General features: G+C 35.7%; 1 protein-coding gene across 1 annotated transcript in view; it reads right to left on the bottom strand.

Annotated features, from left to right (window-relative positions):
- LOC116876277 (ATP-binding cassette sub-family A member 3-like) overlaps window positions 1-17020 on the bottom strand; it is a gene marked incomplete at its 5' end in the record, with an annotated part of 61928 nt that overhangs the window by 12414 nt on the left and 32494 nt on the right. The window contains 3 exons of the mRNA XM_032872325.1: window positions 10564-10758; window positions 11038-11163; window positions 16009-16196. Of these exons, the coding sequence (XP_032728216.1) occupies window positions 10564-10758; window positions 11038-11163; window positions 16009-16196 (509 nt within the window). The remainder of the gene's footprint in view (window positions 1-10563; window positions 10759-11037; window positions 11164-16008; window positions 16197-17020) is intronic.

Here is a 17020-nt window from a genome sequence, read left to right on the forward strand (position 1 = left end):
TTTGTCCCTCTCCCTCTGCTCCTCCATGTGCTCTCTCTCTCTCAAATAAAAAATCAAATAAAACCTTTAAAGATTTTAAGTTTTTTTCTATGGAATTCAAGCACTTTGTGTTTCTTTTTTTTGTATGTTGTATTTCTTATTTCTTTTTAAAGAAGTTTTTATATAAATTCCAGTTAGTTAACAGATAGTGTAATATTAGTTTCAAGTGTACAATATAGTGATTCAACACTTCCATACAATACCCAGTGCTCATCACAAGCACACTCCTTAATCCCCATCAGCCATTCCCCCACCCACCTTTCTTCTGGGAACCATCAATTTGTTCTCTATAGGTAAGAATCTGTCTCTTGGTTTGTGTTTCTCTTTTTTCCCCCTTTGTTCATTTATTTTGTTTCTTAAATTCCACATACAAATGCAATCATACGTTATTTGTTTTTCTCTGATTGACTTGTTTTGCTTAGCATAATACTCTCTAGCTCCACCCATGTGGTTGCAAATGGCAGTATTTCATTTTTTATGTCTGAGTAATATTCCATTATACACACACAGACACACACACACACACACAATCTTTTTTTAATGTAATTTTGTGCGTGTGTGTGTGCATTTCAAAATTCATTGTTTATGCACCACACCCAGTGCTCCATGCAGTACGTACCCTCCTTAATACCCACCACCAGGCTCACCCAAACCCCCACCCTCTCCCCTCCAAAACCCTCAGTTTGTTTCTCAGAGTCCACAGTCTCTCATGATTCGTCTCCCCCTCTGATTTCCTCCAACTCACTTCTCCTTTCCTTCTCCCAATGACTTCCATGTTATTCCTTATGCTTCACAAGTAAGTGAAACCATATAATTGACTCTCTCTGCTTGACTTATTTCACTCAGCATAATCTCCTCCAGTCCTGTCCATGTTGATACAAAAGTTGATACCCTACATCTTTTTTAACTATTTACCATTTGATGGACACTTGAGCTTTTTCCATAATTTGGCTATTGTAGATAATGTTACTATGACATCCCTGATCATTAGAGAAATGCAAATCAAAACCACAATGAGATATCATGTCACACCTGTCTGAATGGCTAAAATCAACAACACAGGAAACCACAGGTGATGGCAAAGATGTGGAGAAAGGGGAACCCTCTTGCACTGCCAGTGGGAATACAAACAGGTGCAGCCACTCTGGTAAACAGTACAGAGGTTCCTCAAAAAGGTAAAAATATGATCCAGCAATTGCACTACTAGGTATTTACAAAAAGAATACAAAAATACTATTTCAAAGGGATATATGGACTCCAATGTTTATAGCAGCATTAACTTATCATTTCTTTAAATGTACTTACATCTCCTTTTTGGGGGGGCAAGTTTACCCATTTCTTTATTTTTATGAAGTTCTAGTGTCTTGACTTAATTGTTGTTAGCTGGTTTTATATTTTTAATTATTAACTTATGTACTTGTGTACATTTTTATATATTTTCCTTCCATTCATTTTTTAGTGAGTCGTTTTTCAGTTATTTCTTTTTCTTCATCTTTCTTTTTTAAAAAAAGATTTTATTTATTTATGTAATAGCACAAGCCGGGGGAGTAGCAGGAAGATGGAGAAGGAGAAGCAGTTTCCTTGATGAACAGGAAGCCTGACTTAGGGCTCTATCTCAGGATGCTGAGATCATGACCTGAGCCAAAGTCAGATGCTTAGCTGACTGACACACACAGACACCCCTTCTTTTTTCTTGAAATGAGTGTATAATGTGTATATACATTACTCTCCCTGTAGTTGTTTATTGCATCTCATAGTTTCTGATATGTGATATTTTCATTATTTTCTAGACATTTTTGTAATTCTTGAGTAAAAGCAAGAATCACCTAAAATGATTTTTTTAAATTTCAAAAGGGGAAAGGGGCACCTGGCTGGCTTAGTTGATGGAGTGTGTGATTAATTACAAAATAAAAAACAATCTTTAAAATATTTTTCAGAAAGGGAGGGAGTTTTCATATTCTGATTTTGTTTTATCTTATTTAATTCAGTTACAATTGAAGAATATATATATATTTTTAAAATGTATGCAAAAATGGTCATATTCATAAATGAAGTATTTTTGAGGGATATAGAATTAGACAGATATTGATCATGCTTACACAATTGACTTTATCACTTATGTATTCTTTGTATCTATTCTTTACTGACATAACCTATCTTGGACAAAATCAAACAAAATCAAACATCTCATGTATTATATATTTTTTCTCATCTCTCCTATAATTTCTGCCTTACAGAGGTTGCCTGTCGTTTGGTACAAAAATATTCATAACTTTTCTATCTCCATTATAAATACTACAGTTTAGTATTAATGCCATTTTTGGTAACTTTTGATGCTCTTAAGTTTGAATTCCACCTTCTTTATATTAAGACAGACTCCTAATTTCATACTCTTTCCATTTTATTTTCAACATTTCTGAATCATTGCATAAGGAGTGTCTTCAGGTTAGCATGGATTTGGCTTTTATTTGGAATTGCAATTTTAAAGTCTTTTTTTTTTAACAATGTGTGATTTAGATCTATTTATATTTATTGATATGATTGGGGGTTATTCCCTTTTTTTTTCTTCTGATATTTACAAAGGTTTGTATTGTTCTGATGGTATCTTTTACAAATATCTATTTATATATCTTTTTATATCTTTGAAATTTATTGACTTGCCTTAATCCAACATATGATAAGTTCTAAATAAATATTCCTGTGTATATGAAAAAAGAGTTTCATTCTTTCATTTTTGAGTACAATGCTTTATATATTTCTTTAGATTTAGTCTATTAATTGTTTTATTCAAATATTATACAGCATTAATGATTTTTAATGTCCTTTTTCTATCACAATGAGAGAGATGTATGTTAAAATTAGCTACCATGACAATGAATGTTTGTTTGTCCTCAAAGTCCTCCTTTTTATGTTTTATGTATTTTGAGACCATATTTTTAGATACCTACAATTTTTAACTGGCTTTTTGATAAAAATTATGTAGTTACACTTTTCTAATACTAGTAATGATTTCTAGTATAAAGTTTTACCTAATATTAGTACAGCTATCCCTGCTCTTTTGATTAGTATAAGCACAGCATATCTTTTTCTCTCCATTTACTTTCAAACTTAATGTTTTAAAATATGCCCATTATAAGGAGGATATAGTTTAAATTTTATTTTTATCCAACTGTCAATCTTTACCCTTTAACTGTAACATTGAATTCTTTTATTCTGAAAATCATCACTTATATATGTGAATTTATTTATTTATTTTTATTTTTGTGTGTGTGTGAATCTAGTTTTTATTTTTATTTTATGAGAGGGAGAGAAAGAGAATCCTAAGTAGGCTTCATGCCCAGTGCAGAGCCTGACGTGGGGCTCAATCTCATGACCTGAGGTGAGAGAGTTGGACTCTCAACTGACCTGAACCAAAGGCAGATGCTTAACATCTGAGCCACCTAGGTGCCCCTGTTCACTTTTAAAAGATATTTTTTACTGGATATAAAAGTCTGATCTCATTTATGAATATTGATGTAAGCTCCTAAAAATTCAGTAATGTAAACTCCTGAAACAATGCCTTAGGAACAACTGTAATTTATTTCAGGGTGCAATGGTGGATTAATATCAGAAAATGTATGTAAGTTTATACTACTAACAAATATAAGGAAAAAATAGTATTACTTTCTTCATAGATGGTGAAAATGTATTTGACATAATTTAATACTCAAAAGCCCTCAAAAATGAAAATAAATGGCTACTTTCTCACCATGGTTCATCTAACAGGAAATCTATCTTGGACACATATGGTGTCCTAGGCAAGTCAGAAACAATTCTTACAAACTAGAAAAAATAATTAAACAAGGCACCTCCCTTAACTCTGGTGGAACAAAATTGAAAATAAAATTGAAATAGGACCACTCTGTAATTTTGAAATGAGACAGAAACAAGGATATTTTCCAGTCACAAAAATAACTAAGCAACTCTCTTCTCTAACACATGTGATATTGCTTTTATTTTTCTAATGACATCTGTAACCTTGTTTTAATCTTTCTGCCTCTGGCTAGAAATACCAATAATCACTAAATTTCCCATACTTCTTCACAGCTTCCAATCTCCGATTCTTTCTAATTCCCAGCATAAACCCAAATCCTGTAATAATCCTCTTCCCTCTTACTGAGACCCCCCTACTTCCTCTGTTATGCATTTCCCTTTGCTGCAACGAGGTGAATAAACCTAATGTTTTTGACTACAGGGGTGCTTCTTTTTAAAAAAATCTTAAAAAAAAAGATTTTATTTATTTGATAGAGGAAGTGAGCACAAACAGGGGGGAGAGGCAGAGGGAGAGAGAAAGGGAGAAGCAGACTCTCCACTAAGCAGGGAGACTGATGTGGGGCTCTATCCCAGGACACTGGGATCATGACCTGAGTCAATGGCAGAGGCTTAACCAAATAAGTCACCCAGGTGCCCCTACAGGTATGTTTCTAGTGATCTCTGGCTAATGAGTTTTACTCTAACAATGACTTGGAATCAAATGACCATAAAAGAGAAAGAGTGATGTGTTTACTTAACTAAATGTTTTTGCGGGACAAAAGCAGTATGAGCTAAGTCAAGAAGCAAATGCAAAATATATTTGAAACTCATACTGCAGATAATGATAATCATGTATTATCTTCTTCATATAAGAACTCAAAGTAAGAAAGAAAAATGTCAATAAGTTAAAGATGTATAAAGGATATAAACAGACTATTCATAGGGAAGGAAATTCAAAAGATTTTTAAACATATAAAAAGCTGGAGTGATGTCAGCAAGATGGTGGAATAGGAAGCTCCTCACTTCCCCTCTCCATGGATGCACCAAATAAACAGATACAGATGGTTCAAATCCTTTTGAGAGAAATATAGAAAAAAATTAAGACAGTCCTACATAAAGGGTGACAGAAAATACCCACATCAAAATGGGTAGGAAAAGCTGAGACACACTTGTTCTGTAAACCCTACTCCTAGCATGGTGCCTTACAATTAGGAAGGAATCCCATTTTCCAGCCTTTCCCCGAGCAGTGAAAACTTACGGTCACGCACCTTTTTTTTTTTTTCTTTTAACCAAAAACTGAAGAATGGAGAGAAGTTAGCCATTTAACACAGAAGGGAAGTCATTGTGACCTCAATAAGTGAGTTGCTAAATTGGAAATCTCACTCTATAACAAGTACACATTTTTGTTTTAAGTTTATTTTTTAGTAATCTGTACACCCAATGTAGGGCTTAAACTCACAACCTAGACACCAAGAGTCACATGCTCTGCCTACTGAGCTAGGTGGGTGCCCAAGACCACCCATCTAATTCCTCAGCTTTTGTGGCTGCTACCTAAGGGATCAGACCCCAAATCACCCAGCTCTGAGAGCTGATATGGCTTGACATTTGTTTCTCCCTAGGACCACAGAAAGCAAAGGTATTTTAAATTTTATTTTATTTCTAAAATTTATTTTATTTTCTTTTAGTTGTTCTTTTAATTCCAGTTAGTTAACATACAATGTTATATTAGCTTCAGGTGTAGAGGATGGCAATTCAACAGTTCCATACATCACCCTGTGCTCATCAGAACATGTGTACACCTTAATCCCCATCTCCTGTTTGACCTATTCCCACCTCCATCCCCACCTCCTCTTTGGTAACCATCACATTGTTCTTTATAATTAAGAGTCAAGGAGGTGATTTTAAACAAGCATGTAGTGATACGCTGTGGCTATACACTCAGGCTCAGTGCAGAGGGAAAGGGGAAAAACACCCAGTTCCCATATTCTCCCTGTGATGGGTTAGACTGAATTATTTTCCCACCTGCTGCCTGAGAGTTGTGCTTCCACTTAGTCTGTGTTTGGGAGCTTAGAGGGCGGGTAAGTGTAGTCTTTCAGGAGCCTGAATGAGCATGAAGGAATTTCCTGTGCCTTCTCTCTATGGCTTCCTCTAATGATAAAATCAGGTTTCTAGCTTCTCTGGGAAAGGAGTTTGTCCACATACCTAGCACCCCAACTTTTACAGCTGCCACCTGTGGGACTGGCTTCTAAATCACCTAACTCTGGGAGCTGATGGTCTTCAGCATTTGTTAGTCTCCCAGGATCACAGAGAACAAAGAGATGGCTTTAAATAGGCACACAAGCACTCCCAGCAGCTCTTCCCCTTGGCTAGGGACAGAGAGCAGACAAAAGCACCCACTTACTAGTTTCTCCCTAAAAGGGGCTAGACTGTGTAGCTAACATTCCAACTTGCCCAGCTGCTGCCTGCAAGTTAGGATTCTTTTTTTTTAATCATTTTTTTAATTTATTTTCAACATAACAGTATTCGTTGTTTTTGTACAACACCCAGTGCTCCATGCAATCCCTGCCCTCTCTAATACCCACCACCTGGTCCCCCCAACCTCAACCCCCCCCACCTCTTCAAACCCTTCAGATTGTTTTTCAGAGTCCACAGTCTCTCATTGTTCACCTCCCCTTCCAATTTCCCCCAAATGCCTTCTCCTAACTCCTCATGTCCTCCATGCTATTTGTTATGCTCCACAAATAAGTGAAACCATATGATAATTGACTCTCTCTGCTTGACTTATTTCACTCAGCATAATCTCTTCCAGTCCTGTCCATGTTGCTACAAAAGTTGGGTATTCATCCTTTCTGATGGAGGCATAATACTCCATAGTGTATATGGACCACATCGTCCTTATCCATTCGTCCGTTGAAGGGCACCTTGGTTCTTCCCAAGTAAGGATTCTAATTATCTTGCATCTAGTTGCTGATGGGGCAGGCACTTTGTAGTGCGCCAAGAGCCTGAACAGTTGTGTGCACTTCTCCTCTGCCTTCAGAGCACTGATGAAACTTGGTATAACCTAATCTCTCAGGACCCACTAAGAACAAACATGGCAGTTTGGACAAGCACAAAGTTTGGAGAGGCATCCATATCTTTAGCTGGGCTGATTGGCTAGCTTCTACAAGTTCAGTCTGTTAAGACTAGGAGAGATAGCTGTTTTAATGTAATGCATAGAAAACAATTCAAAGAGCCAAGGAAAATGAAGAACATGAAATAAAAGAACAAACAAAGAACAAGATATATCTCTGGAAACTGACCTAATGGGATGCAGAGAAATGATTTACCTGACAAAGAATTCAAAATAATGGTCATAAAGATGCTCACTGAGGTGAGGAGAGCAGTTCATGAAAAAAGTGAGAATTTCAACAGAGAGAGAAAATATTAAAAACTATGAAACATAAATCATAGAAGTGAAGAATCCAATAATTGAACTGAAAATTCAATTACAGAGATCAACATCAGACCAAATGAAATGCAAGAAAGGATCAGTGAACTCAAAGACAAGCCAGGGGAAATCATCCAGAGGAAAATAAAAGAATGAAAAAGAGGAATGATAATTTAAGGGATTTATGGGATACCACCAAGTGTATCAATATTTGCACTATGGGAGTCCAAGTAAACAAAGAGAGAGAGAGAAGGGACAGAAAGTTTACTCAAGGAAATAATGGCTAGCCTTTCTATGCAAGCCAAAGAGGAGACATGGTCATAATTTAAAGGAAAACGTTCATAATGTCTGGAGCCCTTGATGTCCTTCAAATGAAGAAAGAGGGTGCAGCACCAACCTTGACTTCCCAATGGAGTGGAACATCTACAAAAGAAAAGTGATAGCATCTATATCAGAAATCTGAAGAGAACCTGAGATGTTCCTGCTGATAGCTCATGCCCTTGCTGCCACCGAACACCTGGCTGATGTCAGTGTCTTACACTCTAGGAATACTGGCCAACAAGCTGAGCTGAAGTTTGCTCCTGCCTCTGAGAGCTTTTCACCTAAGGTCAGGGAAATGACAGGGATGTCCACTCTCACCACCACTGTTCAACATAGCACTAGAAGTCCTATCCTCAGCAACCAGAGAACAGAAAGAAAGAAAAGGCATCCAAATTGGCAAAGAAAGCAAACTGTCATTCTTCAAAGATGGCGTGATACTCCGCTCAAAAATTGCTGGATCTCATACAGGAATTCAGCAATGTGGCAGGATATAAAAACAACACACAGAAATCAGTTGCATTTCTATACACTAACAATGTCACTGAAGAAAGAGAAATTAAGAAACTGATACTATTTATAATTGTACCAAAATCTATAAGATACCTAGGAATAAATTTAATCAAAGAAGTAAAGGATCTATACTCCGAAAATTATAGAACACTTATGAAAGAAATTGAGGAAGACACAAAGAAAAGGAAAAATGTTCCATGCTCATAGGCTGGAAGAACAAATATTGTTAAAATGTCCATGCTACCCAAAGCAATCTACACATTCAATGCAATTCCTATCAATACCATCAACATTTTTCACAGAGCTGTAACAAACAACCCTAAAATTATATGGAAGCAGAAAAAACCCTGAATAGCCAAAGGAATGTTAAAAAAGAAAACCAAAGCTGGAGGCATTACAATTCTGGACTTCAAGCTGTATTACATAGCTGTGATCATCAAGACAGTATGGTACTGGCACAAAAACAAACATACAGGGGTTGCCTGGGTGGCTCAGTGGGTTAAGCCTCTGCCTTCGGCTCAGGTCATGATCTCAGGGTCCTGGGATTGAGCCCTGCATTGGGCTCTCTGCTCAGTGGGCTGCCTGCTTCCCCCTCTCTTTCTGCCTGCCTCTCTGCCTACTTGTGATCTCTCTCTGTGTGTCAAATAAATAAATAAATAAATAAAAATCTTAAAAAAACAAAACCAAAAACAAACAAACATATAGATCAACAGAACAGAAGAGAGAACCCAGAAATGGACCCTCAACTCTTTGGTCAACAAATCTTTGACAAAGCAGGAAAAAATATCCAATGGAAAAAAGACAGTCTCTTCAATAAAGAGAAGATTTGTTGATTAGTTTGCCTAAAGTAACTATATATATGTTGTATACCTTTATTATAGATATACCATCATGTTGCACACCTTTATTATATAAAATTTTTCTTTAAAAAGTTATGCAACCTCACTTATAGTAAGAGAAAAATTAAAGCTACACCAAAGTGCCATTTGAAAAAAATCTACCAGACTGGCAAAAATCCCCAAGAGTTGATCATATACTCTGTTGTGGTTGGTTTAGAGAAATAGGCATTTGCAAAAATTGCTTGTGTAGTACAAATTTGTATAACCATAAATGGAAAGCATTTTGGCAAGATCCTAAAGATTGTGTGTAATATGTTACATTTTGTGTAATGAAACAGAAGATAGATTATTATGTTTTATTAAATATGCATAAAGTGTATGTAGTGTGATAAAAGTGGTTATCTTTTTCTGTGGGAAGGGATGAAAGAAAGGTGGGTGGGAAAGGGAATTAAACTTATTTGTATACCTTTTTATATTGTTTTGATTTATGGCTCATTTGAAGGAATACCTTCTTTTCTCAGAGAGCTCCTGTTGCTATATATTTTAAACTTCTTACTGCTTTCCCCCATTTGTACAAACATGCTTTAGTTACTAGTTACTAGAAATTATGATTCTTTGTCATTTTCTAAAACTCTGGGTGTCACTCTTTTTCCTCTATTGACAGCTGCCTTTCTTTTATGTTTTGTCCACATTCAGTATTTCCCCATCCTCACCTGTGTGTCAACCTACTGCTTCAGATTTCAATGATGTCCAGTGTATACTATTCAGGTCTACCTGCCTGACATTTCTGTTTTATTTCCTTCTTGACATCTTCTTTTCATGCAGATTGTGCAATAAAACTTTAACCAGATTTTCCTCCTATTTCACTAATCCCACCCAATATTTTCTTCAGTTATTCTATTTTAGAAATGTTGTTAGTCCTCAGGATTCATCCCCTATCTCTCTTCTCATTATTATACATACTCCCAATAGATTATCTTATCTATCCATTTCAAATTTCACTTGTACTTTGATGAATCCCAAATTTATATCTCTACATCAATTCATAGATTCCAACTGCCTGTTGGTTGTTCTCTCATAGGTATGTGTCATAGGTATCTTATACTCAACATATCCTCTTTCAAACACACTCAGTTCCTGTGTTTACTATATTGGTAAGTGGAACTTTCACCTATTCACTGGATCATGATATAAATCTGGGCCATATCTTAAGATAATTTGTTTTCCTTATAACCCACATCCGAATGGAAACCAAACCCTGTCAATTTGACTTCCTTAACATCTTTCACAATTACTTTTTCTAATAATTTTTTCATACCAAAATCTTAATTGTGTCATGGTAGCTTAAGTGAAATAACTACTCTTCCTGTTTCTAATTTGGCCTGTTAAAGATACTCATACTTTGTCTCAAACAGAAAGAATATTTGCCTTTTCCCAAACTCAATATGTTATCATGATTATTGCTGTCCCTGGATTCTGTTACTTTTGAGGAAAGAGTATGTGTATATATATATATATATATATATATATATATATATATATATGCACTTCTAAGTTCCCTTTCATGTCTCCCACCTACTTGCCCAGTTGCCTCCTCCTTTAGGGTACCAACTCAGTGATTAGTAACAGAAATACCTTTCTGATATTTTTGGTAATGTTAAAGCCATCAATCAACACAGCTCCAGATGTTGTGGTCTCCTCTCCAGTCAATATTTTGAAGGTAGTGGTTTTCCCAGCTCCACTTAATCCAAGTAATCCAAAGGACTCAGATTTCTGGACTACAAGGGAGATATTTCTTACAGCCTTTACAACTGGACACTTATAATAAACCTGAGAAAATAAGGGAAAAAACCCATAGTGTACTGGAGCACTGATTATGGGCCAACTACAACCATAACCTCAAATCCCTATAGACTGGTACCTGTGACAGTTTCACTCTTCCACTCTCAGCCTTCTATTTTACCAGATATATACAGATCCCATAGAACTAAGAGATTAGTAGATTAGATTAGTAGTACTCTACTAATAGATTAGTAGTACTACAAATAAATTCTTGCCAGGGATGGTGGGCTACAGTTCAGGACAATGTTGATTACTGAATGACATTACCTTTGTAAGTTCTTTCAAAACCAGTGGGATATTCTTTAACTTGGGAGGCAGTGTCAGGGCTCTGTTCTCTTCATTTTTTACATCTTCATCCTCATAGTCCTTGACCACTTGACAGGACACTGCAGCCTACATTTTTAAGACAAAAATCACAGATAAGAATACACTTTAAGTATCTGGTTTAAATGGAAGACCTTCTGAAGGCTGGCCCAAGGAAGTAATATCAAAGATGTCAGAAAATGTTTGCTTAATTTCCAAGAACATTCCTACCAATTTCCTGAACTCTCATGCACTAAGTTTATTCTTGACTTGCTTAGATTTCAAGAGCAAGTGTTTTTAGAGCTGTGAGTAAGTAGTATGTTCTTGCCAATAACATGGGTACTTCATGGAAAACAAAAGCCACACTGGTACTAATATTGTTGTTTAATGTGATTTGTTACAAATAAAATATGTTGAAGATACCATGAGATCCAATTTTTAAAAAAGAATGAATTTTTTTTTTAAGGAAATACCCTCTATAGGTGAAGTCGGAGCTTGAATAAGTAGGGATTCATTCAAAGAGTGAAGATGTGGGGGGAAGAAAGAACGCTGCCATCAGCAGTGGGAGCTCAGTGAGAGATAAGTAGCAATGAACCATCAGGGCATGTTTTGTGAATAGTAATTTGTAGTGTTTGAGCATAACTTTGTTGTTGTTGTTGTTGTTGTTGTTGTTGTTTTTGAATTGTCTATTTTTGCATCAAGTGCTCATTTGATGGTACTTTATTAAGGAAGAATCGAGCGGGGGGATATATTTAGCTCAGTAAACATGCTAGTCAGAAGATTGACTAGAGAGCTGCTTTAAGTGTTTTTCTCTTTTCCAGTCTAAAAATTGGATGTACAGGAGCAGTCAGAATGAACAACTTTTCCTTGCTTTTGATCTTAGTGGGGAAACATTCACTCTTTCACCATCATGTTTGCTGTAAACTATCTAAGTGGACCCCACTTATCAGGATGAAATGTTTCCTTTCTTTCCTTGGTTAGCAGTTTTTTGAAAAATCACAGATGGATGTTGAATGTTGTCAAATGCTTTTTATGCAATAACTGGCATGAACATGTAGTTTTTCTTCTTGAGACTATTGACCTTGTGGCTAATATTCATTTTCAAATATTAAACTAGCTTTACATTCATGGAATAAACCCCATTTGTTCACAGTTTATTCTTCCTTCCATGTATTCTTGGGTTCTATTATGAATATTTTGTTGAGAATTTATGTGTCTGTGTTCTTGAGGGATACTGTTTTTTTTCTAATTTCTCCATTTTGGTATTAGAGTAATGACGGTTTCAAAAAATGAGTTGGAAAATGTTCTCACTTCTTCTTTCTGGAGGAAAGAATGCAGACTTGATGCTGTTTCTTTAATTTTTTTGATAGAATTTGTAAGTGAAATTATACAGGCTTAGCATTTTCTTTTTTGGAGGTTTTATACTATGCAAATAATGTCTTTAATTGAAATAAAACTATTTAGTTTCTTTATTCTTGAGTGAGTTTTGATAAGGTTGGGTCTTTCTAGGAATTGTTCTATTTCATCTAAGGTAACAAATTTATGACATAGGCTGGATTTTAATTTCTGTGGTATCCATAGTGAAATCTTTTCATTTGTCCTCACAATGACAATATGTTTCTATTGTTTCTATTTCATGATTGCTCTGGCTAAAGATTTATCAATTATAATCATTTTTAAAAATTAGTTTTTGGTTGCATTCATTAATTTTTCTCAATTACTCTTCTGTTTTCAGTTTTATTTCTTTTATTTTTACTTACTTCTGCCTGCTCTGAGTATATTTTGCTTCTTTTCCTTTTATTGATGTGGAAGTTTCAATTATTAACCTGGGACTTTTTTTTTTTCGTTTCAGAGGTAAAATTTAGTTATTTGTCGGTTGCATGTAACACCTAGTGCTCATTTCATCAAGTGCCCTCCTTAATGCCCATCACCCAATTATCCCTTCCCTCCAATCACCTCCTCTCCAGCAATCCTCAGTTTATTTCTTAGAATTCAGCATCTCTTATGGGTTAACTCTCTTTCAGAATGGCTAAAATTAACAACTCAGGAAACAACAGATATTGGCGAGGATGTGGAGAAAGGGGAACGCTCTTACACTGTTTGGGGGAATGCAAACTGTTGCAGCCACTCTTGAAGAGAGTATGGAGGTTCCTCAAAAACTTAAAAATAGAGGGGCGCCTGGGTGGCTCAGTGGGTTAAAGCCTCTTCTCTCAGCTCAGGTCATGATCCCAGGGTCCTGGGATCGAGTCCTGCATCAGGCTGTCTGCTCAGTGGGGAGCCTGCTTCCCTTCCTCTCTCTCTACCTGCCTCTCCACCTATTTGTAATCTCTGTCAAATAAATAAATAAAATCTTAAAAAAAACCAACTTAAAAATAGAGCTACCCTAGACCCCACTGTTGCACTACTAGGTATTTATCCAGAGGATACAAACAATGATTTGAAGGGACACCTGCACCCCAATGTTTATAGCAGTAATGTTCACAATAGTCAATATATGGAAGAATCCCAGATATCCATCAGCAGATATATCACATATATTATATATATATCAAGATATATATCTTTATGTATAAAGATATATATATATATATATATATATATCTCAAGCTCCCACTGCTGATGGCAGTGTTCTATCTATATATACACATATATGTATATATAGATATATAATGGAATATTATGCAGCCATCAAAATGTATGCTGAGCTCCCACTGCTGGTGGCAGCATTCTATATATATATATATAGAGAGAGAGAGAGAGAGAGAGAGAAAGAGAGAGAGAAGATGTGATATATATGTAATGGAGTACTATGCAGCCATCAAAAAACATGAAATCTTGCCATTCGCAACGACGTGAATGGAACTAGAGGGTATTATGCTAAGTAAAATAAGTCAGTCAGGAAGACAAATACCTTAGGATTTCCCTTGTATGTGGAATTTGAGAAACAAAACAGATGAACATAGGAGAAGGGAATAAAAAATAAAATGGGACATTTTTTTCATGAATAATACAAGCATTTAATACTTTAAATTTCTAGGGGCACCTGGGTGGCTCAGTGGGTTAAACCTCTGCCTTTGGCTCAGGTCATGATCTCAGGGTCCTGGAATCAAGCCCCGCATAGAGCTCTCTGCTCAGCAGGGAGCCTGCTTCCCCCCTCTCTCTCTGCCTGCCTCTCTGCCTACTTGTGATCTCTGTCTGTCAAATCAATAAATAAAATCCTTAAAAAATACTTTAAATTTCTATTAAAACACTGCTTCAGTCACATCCCACAAATTTTGGTATGTTGTATTTTCATTTTCATTCAGTTCAAAATATTTCCTAATTTCCTCTGCAATTTCCTTTTTGATGAATGGGTTCCAGAGATGTGTGTTGCTTAATTTCCCAATGTTTATAGAGGTTTTCCCATTATATTTATGTTATTCATTTATAGTCAAATTTAATGATGATCAGAAAACACTGCATTTCTATTATTTTAAAATTGTGACTGATGTATTTTGGTTGATGGTTCCATATGTACTACTCTTATTATGGGTTATGTTCTATAAATGCCAATTAGATTTATTTGGTAGATAGTGTCTTACAGTTCTTCACTGATTTTCTGTCTTTGTGTTCTACTGATTAGTGAGGGAGTATTTAGTAGATTATGAAAGCTGTGAATGAGAACATGCTGTTTTGCAGGGGAGGCCTCCAAATTTTCTTTGCCTGAAAAGGGAGTATGAATTCTTAACAGAGAGGAGTGTGTCACTTCTTCTTTTTTTAAAAGATTTTATTTATTTGACAGAGAGAGAGATCACAAGTAGGCATAGAGGCAGGCAGAGAGAGAGGAAGAAACAGGCTCCCTGCTGAGCAGAGAGCCCGACGCGGGGCTTGATCCTAGGACCCCAAGATCATGACCTGAGCTGAAGGCAGAGGCTTAACCCACTGAGCCACCCAGGTGCCCAGTGTGCCACTTCTTTAGACTCAGATTGTTTAGGGAAATCTTGGAATTTAAGATTTTTGGGTCATTAACTCAGATGTCCCTATTCCATGTATCAGGGTCCCATTCCTTTCTAATAAGAGTTGTGATCTTGGCATAGCAGATCTGCCTTGACTGATAGTTTGATGTTCCTGAAGCTCATCAAATCTGAAAATTGGACATTGATCCCAGTACTCACTTTGCACTTCCACTGAAGGAAATAAGGGGTCCATTATATGTGATCAAGGAAGCCCTTTCACTTTCACAGTGAAAGTGAAAAAGGAGGCTTTCAGTCTCCCACTAGTAATTCCTGGACTTTTATTTTCTAAACCAAAGAGCTTAGCAATAGTCTCACAATTCCATTGTTCTAACGTGTGCTATTTTCCCCATATTTCTTGATTCTCTGATATACACATCAATCAGTGCATTCTCTTGACATATCATCCCAATTCAGCACTGGTGAAAAATTTAACAACTAGACTACTACTTTGTGTCAGAGGAAATCTGCTTCCTTTGCTACCAGTAACATGGACCGTATTGACAGCTGAGTTGGGGAAGTTATATGATGATAAGTGATATATATATCATAAGTTGTATATTTATTTCAGTTAGCCGTCATATTATACATCATAAGTTTTTGTTGTAGAGTTCAACAATTCATCAGCTGCCTATAACACCCAGTGCTCATCCCAAAACATGCTATTCTTAATACCCACCACCACATAGCTTTTAAGAAATCAATTCGATAATTATAACCAAATACATCTCAAAGACAGTAAGTGCACAAGGCAGTGCTTTCTATCATAGTCAACCCAACTAAAATGAGGCTTATGATTCAAATTAGTTCCAGTTAGATCTTGACATAACTGTGTGATATTTTCATTATCAAGTAATAGACGTAAGAATATGTAGATTCATACATTTTGGCCTAATAATGAGCTTTCTTTGAATTGTATCTAAAGTCTACATTAGTTACTCACCTTCATGCCTTTTGTGAATAGGTTGTGGACATTAGATAAAATTTTATGAGAGATGAAGTTTTGCAGGCTCCAGGATGTAGTCTCCACACACAAAAGCAAAAGGAGATAAAATAAGCCCAAGACAGCCAATGCAGTCAAATACTTTGCAATCCCATGTGTTCCAAAATTATAGACACTCTTCTCAGTAGCTGAGGATGATAAAAGACAAATAGCCTTACTTTAAAAACTGATACAAAATCTAAGGTGACACCAAAGTTAAGAAATATAGGGTCAAATGAATTTTAAATTAGATTTAAGGAAGTATAGAATATAGGAAATAATTATCTTAATATTTTATTAATTTATCTTTCTGGATATTTATGGTTTTTATAAAAGTTCTTCTGCCAGTGATTTTTTTTTTCCTCTAGTTTTTACCAGGACAACATAACCACATACTCAATGAATTTTAAAGGCTGAGCCTCCATGAACACAATGCTTAGTAATTAAAGAAAGCAAACAAAATAAAGGTATTTGTGGCATACCTAGGTCATGCCAAACAATTAAAGTCCTTTAAGGTGAGAAAAACCTTTATTCTATAAATAGGTAAAAATTTTAAGTAAAAAAAGAATATGATGGCAATAATCATAAGGAAGAAAACAAATAGTTGAAATGTAAATGGACAATAGCTTATAGTTTTTGGCCTTACTACAGAGAAAATTAGCTAATACAAATGGCTAAATTCTACATGTTCAAATAGCAGACATCTCTGAAATGTGAGATAAATTACTCTTTTTATCAGAATTGTGTTTTCTGATTTGTACCAATATGAAGAAATGCAATTTGTTTTATTGTAACAAAATACACATAAAACTTACCTTTTTAAAGTGTATAATCCAATGGCACTTAATATATTCACAGTGTTGTATAGCAATTACCACTACCTAGATCCATAACATTTTCATTACCCCAAAAGAAAACCCAGTATCTATGAAACAGTCATTATTACCCCCCTCCCCCTAACCACTGGTAACCA

This window comes from Lontra canadensis, unplaced genomic scaffold (genome assembly GCF_010015895.1).
Source record: "Lontra canadensis isolate GAN:19392208 unplaced genomic scaffold, GSC_riverotter_1.0 scaffold45, whole genome shotgun sequence".
NCBI classification, from domain to species: Eukaryota; Metazoa; Chordata; class Mammalia; order Carnivora; family Mustelidae; genus Lontra; species Lontra canadensis.